The sequence below is a fragment of the Somniosus microcephalus genome, chromosome 8 (genome assembly GCF_052327205.1).
Source record: "Somniosus microcephalus isolate GS21.2 chromosome 8, FLI_Smic_1.0, whole genome shotgun sequence".
NCBI classification, from domain to species: Eukaryota; Metazoa; Chordata; class Chondrichthyes; order Squaliformes; family Somniosidae; genus Somniosus; species Somniosus microcephalus.
In genome coordinates, this window is record NC_140994.1 from 1287476 (window position 1) to 1299575 (window position 12100).

At 52.5% G+C, this 12100-nt stretch overlaps 1 protein-coding gene across 1 annotated transcript; it reads right to left on the reverse strand.

Moving 5' to 3' along the window:
• Positions 1 to 3339: 3339 nt before the first annotated feature.
• On the reverse strand, positions 3340 to 8109 carry LOC147113233 (uncharacterized). Its single transcript, XM_085994090.1, has 3 exons — positions 7804 to 8109; positions 4393 to 4554; positions 3340 to 3830 (listed from the first exon to the last, which is right to left on the reverse strand). Exons 1-3 carry the CDS (start codon positions 7897 to 7899, stop codon positions 3609 to 3611), a joined length of 480 nt encoding a protein of 159 aa, XP_085850216.1. The 5' UTR covers positions 7900 to 8109; the 3' UTR covers positions 3340 to 3608.
• Positions 8110 to 12100: the final 3991 nt, after the last annotated feature.

Below are 12100 nucleotides of genomic sequence, written 5' to 3' on the forward strand. Positions count from 1 at the left end.
CTCATATTCTATTTTCCCTTTCTTTATCAATTTCTTGGCCCTCCTTTGCTGAATTCTAAAATCCTCCCAATCCTCAGGCCTACTACTCTTTTTGACAACATAAGCCTCTTCCTTTGATCTAATACTATCTTTAACTTCTCTGATTAGCCATGGTTGGACCACCTTTCCTGTGGGGTTTTTGTGCCTTAAAAGGAATGTATAATTATTGTAATGTATTAATTCTTTAAATGCTAGCCATTGCTTGTCTACAGTCATACCTTTTAATGTAGTTTCCCAATCTACCTTAGCCAACTCGCCCCCCATATCTACGCAGTTTGCTTTGTTTAGATTTAAGACCCTAGTTTCGGATTTAACTGAATCACTTTCAAACTCAACCTAAAATTCTATCATATTATGGTCACTCTTCCCTAAAAGCCCCTTTACTACAAGGTTATTAATTAACCCTTTCTCGTTGCACAATACCAGATCTAAAATAGCCTGTTCCCTAGTTGGTTCCTCAACATACTGATCTAGAAAACTATCTTGTACACATCCCATGAACTCGTCCGCCACACTATTACTGCAAATTTGGTTTGCCCAGTCTATATGTAGATTAAAGTCCCCCAGGATCACTGTATTACCCTTGTTACATGTGCCTCTAATTTCCTGATTTATACTCTGCCCTACTTTACAACTACTGTCTGGGGGCCTATAAACAACTCCCACCAATGTTTTCTGCCCCTTGCTGTTTCTTAGCTCCTCCCAAACTGATTCTACTTCTTGATTTTCGGAGCTAAGATCCTTTCTCTCTGCTGTCTTTATCCCATCCTTTATTATCAGGGCTACCCCTCCTCCTTTTCCATTTTGCCTATCTCTTCTAAAAGTTAAGTATCCTGGAATATTTAGTTCCCAACCTTGGCCACTTTGCAACGTCTGTTTTGACTATTAGATCAAACCTATTAATTACTATCTGCGCTATTAATTCATCTATTTTGTTGCGAATGCTTCGCGTATTCAGATACAGTGCCTTTAGCTTTCACTTATTTCTATTTTCCCTGATGTCACCTTAGTGACTGATGCCTTATTCCCTTTGTTACTCTCTCTGTCCCTTCCTGACCCACTCTGGTTATTTTTACCCAAAACTCTACTCTGCTCTCGAGCCTTGACATTTCTCTTGCTGCTTTTAAATTGACTCTTTCCTGAATCCTCCCACCCCACCCCCCTTCATTAGTTTAAAGCCCTGTCTACTGCCCTAGTTATTTGGATCGCCAGGACACTGGTTCCAGCCCAGTTTAAGTGGAGCCCGTCCCAACGGAACAGCTCCCTCTTTCCCCAGTACTGGTGCTAATGCCCCATGAACTGAAATCCTTTCCTCCCACACCACTCTGACCCATGCATTAAAACCTCTAATCTATTTGTCCTATGCCAATTTGTGCTTGGCTCAGGTAACAATCCAGAGATTATTACCTTTGAGGTTCTGCTTTTTAATTTGGATCCTAGCTCCTCAAACTCTACCAGCAGAACCTCATTCCTAGTTCTACCTATGTCATTGGTTCCTACGTAGGCCACGACAACTGGATCCTCCCCCTCCCACTCCAAGTTCTTCTCCAACCGTGAGGAGATGCCTTTAACCCTGCACCGGGCAGGCAACACAAACTTCAGAACTCTTGGTCGTGGCTGCAGAGAACAGCATCTATCCCCCTGACTATACTGTCCCCTACCACAACTACATTCCCTATTGCTCCCCCCACTTGAATGGCCTCCTGCACCACAGTGCCATGGTCAGCTTGCTCATCCATCCTGCAGGCTTTTCCCTCATCCACACAGGCAGCAAGAACCTCATACCTGTTGGACAAGGGCAAAGGCTGAGGCTCCTCCAGCACTGCACCTGGGGTCCCCTTACCTGCCTGAGTTGCAGGCACACCCTCCCGTCCCTGACCCCTAACCAGACCTGTACCACTACCTAACCTAAGGGGTGTGACTGCCTCCTGGATCAAAGTGTCCAGGTAACTCTCCCCCTCCCTGATGCCCCACAATGTCTGCACCTCAAACTCCAGCTCAAAAACTCTGAGCTGAAGGTCCTCGAGATGCAGGCACTTACTGCAAACGTGGTTGTCCGGGATCACAAAGCTCTCCACAAACTCCCACATGTTGCAGTTGTGGCACACCACCTGCACTGCCATCCCTATATGACCTTGTTTTATTTAATTAAATTTGTAATTAGGTAGCTTAGTTTACGGTGTCATTTCTTGACTATTTACTTGATCTAGATTAAGTTAAGGGCACTGAAATTAAATATCTGCCTGTAACACAAAGCACGACAAGTTGCGTAGGCAAGCAGCAGCAACTCCTTCCCTCTCTTCTCCAAATTCCCACTCTTCCCAAATAAAACACTGTTCAATTGCACTCTGTTGAGACTGTGCAGACTGCGCTTTGCAAAGGTTTACAATATGCTGACAGGTTGCATAAACATATTTGTATTCCTTTCAGTTTAGAATCTTGAGGGGTGATCTAATTGAGGTGTTTAAAATGATAAAGGGATTCGATAGGGTAAATACAGAGAAACTATTTCCTCCAGTGGAGAATCCAGAACAAGGGGCCACAATATTAAGATTAGAGCTAGATCATTCATTAGTGAAATCAGTAAGCACATTACTCACACAAAGGGTCGTGGAAATCTAGAATTCTCTTTCACGAAAAGCTGTGGATGTTGGGGGGTCAATTGGAGATCGATAGTTGGGTAAGGGTATCGAGGGATATGGAAGCAAGGAAACCAACATCAAGAAAACCAAAGAAATCATTGTGGACTTCAGGAAGTCTAAAGGCGGAAGTCACACCCCCCATCCACATCAATGGGGCTGTGGTGGAAAGGGTGGACAGCTTTAAGTTCCTCGGAGTCCACATCACGGAAGACCTCTTCTGGTCCCTCAATACCTCCTCTCTGGTGAAGAATGCCCAGCAGTGCCTATATTTCCTAAGGAGGCTGAAGGGATGTAGCCTGTCACCCCTGATCCTCTCTAACTTTTACCGCTGCACAATAGAGAGCATCCTGACAAACTGTATCACAGTATGGTATGGCAGCTGTAGCTACTATGACCGGAAAGCCCTGCAGCGGGTAGTCAAAACTGCCCAATGCATTACCGGCACCCGGCTACCGACCACAGAGCACATATACCAGAAACGCTGTTTACAGAGGTCACGGTCCATCATCAAAGACCCTACCCACCCCAGCCACAGTCTGTTCGCCCTCCTGCCATCTGGGAGACGCTACAGATGCATTCGCACCCGTACGACCAGATTTAGGAATAGCTTCTTTCCCAGGGCTATCATCCTACTGAACTCCACAAATAAACTCTAAAGCCTGCACATCTGCCAATGCACTTTATTATGGTTATGTTTATGTTAATGTATTACAAGCCAAATGTATGTTGAATGTTTAAATGTCTTAATCTAAATGTACACTCTCGGGAGCCGCAAGCCTACATTTCATTGTACTGCACTTGTGCACTAACAATGACAATAAAAGTTGATTTGATTTGATTTAGATCAGCCATGATCTAATAGAATGGCAGGACAAGCTCGAGGGGCTGAATGGCCTCCTCCTGTTCCTATGTAGTATTACCCTGATATTAACCATTGACCCCTCTCCCCCAGCCACCCCTTGTACGAAAGCGCGCTCCCACACCCCCTCGTACCACAGTGCGTCCGTGCCCATCCTTTGGTGAGACGAATAGCTCCGAGTCGGGAAGTGTGTCGAAGGGAGAGAGGTTTTCATCGTCGACAGTGTCCAGAATCTCGGTCAGGGCCGTCAGTAGCGTCGCCTCGCTCTCCTCATCCAACGGGGGTTTATTCTGGAAACAGAGTAGGGTTCAGTATCAGACATTAGCCACTCGCCGAGCGTCAGATCGAGCAGTGTGAATACTGGGCCGTGTCAACCAGGAGAATGGTAAAACCACAAGGAAACAGTAACCATGACACTCCACAACCCACCTCACCCAGGGGGGGGGGGGTCTCAACAGACCCAGCCGTGAAGGTCCAAATCTGGGCACGCCCCGAGGCGGAGGTCCCAGGAATGCCCCGAAGCACTCCGGTGACCACAGGAGCAGCAGTACAGGGGCCCAGGCACAGACCGTTTACCTGAGGGGAATGTATGGGGCAAGGAGGGGGTGAGACGCGCAGGGTCCACATTCCTGGATCAGTTTGCCATTAACGGGTACAGGGCCAGCTCACACCCACAGTGCGAGGGTGGGTCAGTGTGCCAGCTCACACCCACAGTGCGAGGGTGGGTCAGTGTGCCAGCTCACACCCACAGTGCGAGGGTGGGTCAGTTTGCCAGCTCACACCCACAGTGCGAGGGTGGGTCAGTGTGCCAGCTCACACCCACAGTGCGAGGGCGGGTCAGTATAAACCCACCTCTGTTGCCGACGAATCTTCAATAATGGAGATTATGGACTGATCGATATAACCGTGAAAAGCTCCCAGAATCCCTCCAGTGTCCAGATCTGTGATGTCCAGTCCTGTGATGCTGAGGTTGGAAAGGCTGGAAGATGTGTGGTAATCGTCCAGACTGTCTTCCTGCAGCGAATCCAAGGCAATTACAGAAAACAGTGTGAGAATGGACTCTACAATCAGGAGTTAAAGACATGGACAGGTTTGCGTTCTGCTTCTCACAAGCCTCGAGGAACAGACCCAACGTCAGCCCCTCACAGCCCGAGCCCAGGCGGCCCGCCCCTCACAGCCCGAGCCCAGGCGGCCCGCCCCTCAGCCCGAGCCCAGGCGGCCCGCCCCTCACAGCCCGAGCCCAGGCGGCCCGCCCCTCACAGCCCGAGCCCAGGCGGCCCGCCCCTCACAGCCCGCCCCTCATAGCCCGAGCCCAGGCGGCCCGCCCCTCACAGCCCGCCCCTCATAGCCCGAGCCCAGGCGGCCCGCCCCTCACAGCCCGACCGCCCCTCACAGCCCGAGCCCAGGCGGCCCGCCCCTCACAGCCCGAGCCCAGTCATCTAGTTAAAGGATATCAGGAGCCTGGGATGTATCAGGTCACCCCTCAGCCTTCTCTTTTATCGAGAAAAAAAAAGAGCCCCAGCCTGTTCAATCTTTCCCTATAGGTATAACCTCTCGGTTCTGGTATCATCCTTGTAAATCTATTTTGCACCTTCTCCAGTGCCTCGATATCCTTTTTATAATATGGAGACCAGAACTGTACACAGTACTCCAAGTGTGGTCTAACCAAGGTTCGATACAAGTTTAAAAGAACTTCTCTGCTTTTCAATTCCATTGCTCTGGAAATGAAGCACAGTTAGTCTCAGGTTAATGCAACCATTTACACCTCCGCTGGAGCCACATTCTGTTTCTTCACTCGTCATATTGTCACCTCTTCTTGCCTTGCACCATCATCCCTTTTGTCGCTTAATCACTCCTGCCCTCCAGCCTCTCAAACCGTCCCTTTAGCTCCTTTTTTGCTCCCTCTCTTTCCCAGGCTCTGCTCTTGTTTATAAACTTTTACATCTCTAACATTTTCCAGTTCTGACGAAAGGTCATCGAGCTGAAATGTTAACTCTGTTTCTCTCTCTACACACACTGCCCGACCTACTGAGTATTTCCAGCATTTTCTGTTTATATTTTAGATTTCCCGCAGTATTTTGTACTAGTTATTATAGCTGCAGCCTGGTCCAGCACGAGTTAGATTACCCTCAGCCTGGCCCGGCACTAGTTAGCATCCCCTCAGCCTGGCCTGGCACTAGTCAGCATCCCCTCAGCCTGGCCTGGCACTAGTCAGCATCCCCTCAGCCTGGCCCGGCACTAGTCAGCATCCCCTCAGCTTGGCCTGGCACTAGTCAGCATCCCCTCAGCCTGGCCCAGCACTAGTCAGCATCCCCTCAGCTTGGCCCGGCACTAGTTAGCGTCCCCTCAGCCTGGCCCGGCACTAGTTAGCGTCCCCTCAGCCTGGCCCGGCACTAGTCAGCATCCCCTCAGCCTGGCCCGGCACTAGTTAGCGTCCCCTCAGCCTGGCCCGGCACTAGTTAGCGTCCCCTCAGCCTGGCCCGGCACTAGTCAGCGTCCCCTCAGCCTGGCCCGGCACTAGTTAGCGTCCCCTCAGCCTGGCCCGGCACTAGTTAGCATCCCCTCAGCCTGGCCCGGCACTAGTCAGCATCCCCTCAGCCTGGCCTGGCACTAGTCAGCGTCCCCTCAGCCTGGCCCGGCACTAGTCAGCATCCCCTCAGCCTGGCCTGGCACAAGTTAGCATCCCCTCAGCTTGGCCCGGCACTAGTTATTGGACCCTTAGCCTGGCCCGGCTCTAGTCAGCATCCCCTCAGCCTGGCCCGGCACTAGTTAGATTACCCTCAGCCTGGCCCGGCACTAGTTAGCATCCCCTCAGCCTGGCCCGGCACTAGTCAGCATCCCCTCAGCCTGGCCCGGCACTAGTCAGCATCCCCTCAGCCTGGCCTGGCACTAGTCAGCGTCCCCTCAGCCTGGCCTGGCACTAGTCAGCATCCCCTCAGCTTGGCCCGGCACTAGTTATTGGACCCTTAGCCTGGCCCGGCACTAGTTATTGAACCCTTAGCCTGGGCCGGCACTAGTTATTGAACCCTTAGCCTGGGCCGGCACTAGTTATTGAACCCTCAGCCTGGCCCGGCACTAGTCAGCATCCCCTCAGCCTGGCCCGGCACTAGTTATTGGACCCTTAGCCTGGCCCGGCACTAGTTATTGAACCCTCAGCCTGGGCCGGCACTAGTTATTGAACCCTCAGCCTGGCCCGGCACTAGTTATTGGACCCTTAGCCTGGCCCGGCACTAGTTATTGAACCCTTAGCCTGGCCCGGCACTAGTTATTAAACCCTCAGCCTGGCCCGGCACTAGTCAGCATCCCCTCAGCTTGGCCCGGCACTAATTATTAAACCCTCAGCCTGGCCCGGCACTAGTTATTGGACCCTTAGCCTGGCCCGGCACTAGTTATTGAACCCTTAGCCTGGGCCGGCACTAGTTATTGAACCCTCAGCCTGGGCCGGCACTAGTCAGCATCCCCTCAGCCTGGCCCGGCACTAGTTATTGGACCCTTAGCCTGGCCCGGCACTAGTTATTGAACCCTCAGCCTGGGCCGGCACTAGTTATTGAACCCTCAGCCTGGGCCGGCACTAGTTATTGGACCCTTAGCCTGGCCCGGCACTAGTTATTGAACCCTTAGCCTGGCCCGGCACTAGTTATTAAACCCTCAGCCTGGCCTGGCACTAGTCAGCATCCCCTCAGCTTGGCCCGGCACTAATTATTAAACCCTCAGCCTGGCCCGGCACTAGTCAGCATCTCCTCAGCCTGGCCCGGCACTAGTCAGCATCCCCTCAGTCTGGCCCGGCACTAGTTAACAACCCCTCAGCTTGGCCCGGCACTAGTCAGCATCCCCTCAGCCTGGCCCGGCACTAGTCAGCATCCCCTCAGCTTGGCCCGGCACTAGTTATTGAACTCTCAGCCTGGCCCAGCACTAGTTATTGAACCCTCAGCCTGGCCTGGCACTAGTTATTGAACCCTCAGCCTGGCCCGGCACTAGTTATTGAACCCTTAGCCTGGCCTTGTCCCGCGGGCCGGGCCGGCCGGTGTTTCCCGGGTCAGTTCCACGTGTCCCGCTCCCCGGGAGCCACGTGTCGCCGCCGCTCCCGCCGGGCTCCGCCTTCAGCTCCGGCTCCTGGAGTCTCCGCGGCCCGGCCCGGCCCGCACACCGGGCCCGGGCTCAGCCCCACCGCCCCGAACCCGCACACGTGTCACCACCGCTCCCAGAGTCTTCCCGGCGGGGGTCCGCCGCCCCGGCCGCACCCCAGGCCCGGCTCCTCCTCACCTGCGCGCCGGGCTCCGGCCTGCTGCACTGGGCGCCACTGAGCGCGGCCTCCCGCTGCCCCCAGGCTCGGGCTCGGGCCGCCCATCGCGCCGCCATCTGCAGCTCTGGCCTCGGCACCAGGCCCGGCCGGCCTTCCACTTCCGCTTCCGCCCTTCCGCTTCCGGGGCCGCTTCCCGCCTGTTGCTAGGCACCGCCATCTTTGGTCCTGGCAAAGCCAGGTAGCAGGAGCTGTGCCCGGGCGAATCCAGCACCTCACTGTGGCAGCACTGTGTAGAGCGCCCTTCCCACTGCTGATGTTACTGGACCAGTAATCCAGCGGCCTGGACTTTGTTTTTATTCGGTCGGGGGATGGGGGGTATCTGTGGCACGGCCAGCATTTATTACCCATCCCTAATTGCCCTTGAAAAGGTAGTGATTAGCCACCTTCTTGAACTGCCGCAGTGCGTGTGGTAAAGGTACTCTCACAGTGCTGTTAGGGAGGGAGTTCCAAGATTTTGACCGAGTGACGATGAAGGAACGACGATATGTTTCTAAGTCAAGCTAGTGTATGATATGGACTGCTGATCCCACCTCGGCAGCCAGGGAGTCGTATACGCTTAGGCCTAGACATTCACTAGCGGCCAGTCTCGCCTGGGCGCCAGACGTACCGCTCCGGAAGGAATCGCAAATGCCCGCTGGAAATTAAGTTTCAGCACCCCAGAGAGATGCAGCGCTACTCGAGCTGCCCCGCATCCCTCGAGACGCTGCAACTGAAAATCGCAGCGCAACGTGGCACAGTGCCACACGCTGCAGCAAGGCGAGTCTTAAAGGAGAGGGGCCTGCTGCAGCGCAATCGGCGATCACGAGTGCCGGCAAAAGAGCCCGGCACGGAGGAGAAGTGCCAGGCTCCTGGGACACAGCCGGCACAACGCGGGGGGGGGGCGCTCAGGAGGCCGGGGACAGCAGCGCGACGATGTGCTGGCAGGCGGCCAGCAAAAAAAAATGGCCACCCTGCACCTCCACCGCTAGGCCCCCCGGAACCGGTCGCAAATTGTGACCGCCGTTGAAGGAGGGGGCTGTTGTGTATGCACCTTTAAGAGAATAACTCGTCTCAGACTGCAATACCGGCAGTGACCACCCCTGTATAAAAGGCGCTAGTGAGCCTGTTTTTAGTTTCACTATTGACTTCCACCAGTAAAGACTTATTTTGTTCCACTCCTGCTGTCCATGTCTCAATCATTCACGGACGTAATAGGGGCGCTACCAAATTTCGCAATCGGGGCGGTAGCGGGGCGCTGTGCACACCGATGACGTCATCGGTAGCGGCACAGCGCTAACGGCTAGCGCCGCCATTAGCGTCCCGCTAAATTTAGCGGGAGGCGTGGCCAGTGGCATTAAACCTACTAAGCGCCCTCTTTGGGCGCTAACGGGTGGCGTAGCCCACTGAATTTCTAGGCCATAGAGTCATAATGGCACAGAAGGAGGCCATTCGGCCCAGCGAGTCACTGCCAGTTCACTGTAGAGCAATCCACTCCGCCTCTTACTACCTGCTTACTGTTTACAAGATTTTTGGGTTCCCTTTTAGGTTAACCACAATTCTACTCTCATATTCTCTCTTTGCCAATCTTATATTCATCTTCACCTCCCCTCAACTTAGTATTTGGTCTGGTTCTCCCTTGAAGAATTCACCTGCCATGCATCATACACCCTCTTTTTTTGTTTCATCATCTTCTCCACTAATTTAAATTCAATTAATTAAATAAATTTGTAATAAAAATAGCTCGTATCAGTAATGGTGAAACTACCAGATTATCGTAAATATCCATATGGTTCACTAATGAAATCTGCCGTCCTTACCCGGTCTGACCTATATGTGACTCCACACCCACAGCAATGTGGTTGACTCTTAACTGCCCTCTGAAATGCCTAGCAAGCCACTCAGTTGTAACAAATCGCTAGGAAAAACAATGAATAAAACCGGACGAACCACCCGGCATCGATCTCGGCACTAGATTCGGACATGGCAAAAGCACACCCAGCCCAGTCAACCCTGCAAAATCTTCCTCACTAACATCTGAGGACTTGTGCCAAAATTGCAACAGCCTAACAATCATCCTCACTGAATCAAACCTTTCAGCCAACGTCCCAGATTCCTCCATCACTATCCCTAGGTATGTCCTTCCCCACCAGCACAGTGGTATACAGTTGGGAGGGTGTGGCCCTGGAAGTCCTCAACAGTGACTCCAGACCCCATGACGTCTCATGGCATCAGGTCAAACATGGGCAAGGAAACCTCCTGTTGATTACCACCTACCGCCCTCAGCTGATGAATCAGTACTCCATGTTGAACACCACTTGGAAGAAGCACAGAGTAGCAAGAGCACAGAATGTACTCTGGGTGGGGGACTTCAATGTCCATCACCAAGTGTGGCTCGGTAGCACCACTACTGACCGAGCTGGCCGAGTCCTGAAGGACATAGCTGCCAGACTGGGCCTGCGACAGGTGATGAGAGAACCAACACGAGGGAAAAGCCTATTTGACTTTGTCCTCACCAATCTACCTGTTGCAGATGCATCTGTCCATGACATTATTGGTAGGTGTGACCACTGCACAGTCCTTGTGGAGACGAAGTCCTGTCCTCACACAGATAACACTCTCCATCATGTTGTATGGCATTACCACCATGCTAAATGGGGTAGATTTAGAACAGATCTAACAACTCAAAACTGGGTATCCATGAGGCACTGTGGGCCATTAGCAGCAGCAGAATTGTATTCCACCACAATCTATAACCTCAAGGCCCGGCATATCCTCCACTCTACCATTACCAAGCCAGGGGACCAACCCTGGTTCAATGAGGAGTGTAAAAGACCATGCCAGGAGCAGCAGCAGCAGCAGGCTGGCACCAAAATGAGGTGCCAGCCTGGGGAAGCTACATCTCAGGACTAAATGCATGCTAAACAGCAGAAGCAGCATGCTATAGACAGAGCTAAGCGATCCCACAACCAACAGATCAGATCAAAGCTCTGCAGTCCTGCCACATCCAGTTGTGAATGGTGGTGGACCATTAAACAACTAACGGGAGGAGGCTGCTCCATGAATATCCCCATCCTCAATGATGGTGGAGCGCAGCACGCAAGTGCAAAAGACAAGGCTGAAGCGTTCACAATCATCTTCAGCCAGAACTGCTGAGTGGATGACCCATATTGACCTCCTCCTGAGGTCCCCACCTTCACAGAAGCCAGTCTTCAGCCGATTCGATTCACTCCACGTGATATCAAGTAACGGCTGAGCGCACTGGATACAGCAAAGGCTGTGGGCCCCGACAACATCCCGCCTGCAGTGCTGAAGACTTGTGCTCCAGAACTAGCCGCGCCACTAGCAAAGCTGTTCCAGTACAGCTACAAAACTGACATTGATCCGACAAAGTGGAAAATTGCCAGATATAGCTAATCCACAAAAAGCTGGACAAATCCAATCCGGCCAATTACCGCCCCATCAGTCTACACTCAATCATCAGCAAAGTGATGGAAGGTGTCGTCAGCAATGCTATTAAGTGGCAATTACTCACCAATAACCTGCTCACTGATGCTCAGTTTGGGTTCCGCCAAGACAAAGGAGCTGAATTCCAGAGGTGAGGCAAGAGTGACTGCCCTTGACATCAAGGCAGCATTTGACCGAGTGTGGCATCAAGGAGCCCTCATGAAATTAAAGTCAATGGGAATCAGGGAAAACTCTCCACTGGCTGGAGTCATACCTCGCACAAAGGAAGATGGTTGTGGTGGTTGGAGGCCAATCATCTCAGCCGCAGGACATGGCTGCAGGAGTGCCTCAGGGCAGTGTCCTCGGCCTTCCACCACCGGCGTACCGTGGCTGCAGTGTGTACCATTTACAAGATGCACTGCAGCACCTCCCAAACCCACGACCTCTACCACCTAGAAGGACAAGAACAGCAGGCACATGGTAACACCACCACCTGCAAGTTCGCCTCCAAGTCACACACCATCCTAACTTGGAAATATATCGCCGTTCCTTCGTCGTTGCTGGGTCAAAATCCTGGAACTCCCTCCCTAACAACACTGTGGGAGTACCTTCTCCACACAGACTGCAGCGGTTCACCAACGCCTTCTCAAGGGCAATTAAGGTTGGGCAATAAATGCTGGCCTTGCCAGCGATGTCCACATTCCATGAATGAATAAATGTGGGTGTCGCTGCAGTACTTTATACTTTTCCATATTAAGTTCTATCTGACATTATTCTGCCCACTGTTCCTAGTTTGGTGACATCTGCAAAATGTAAGTAGTTTGCATTGAGCTA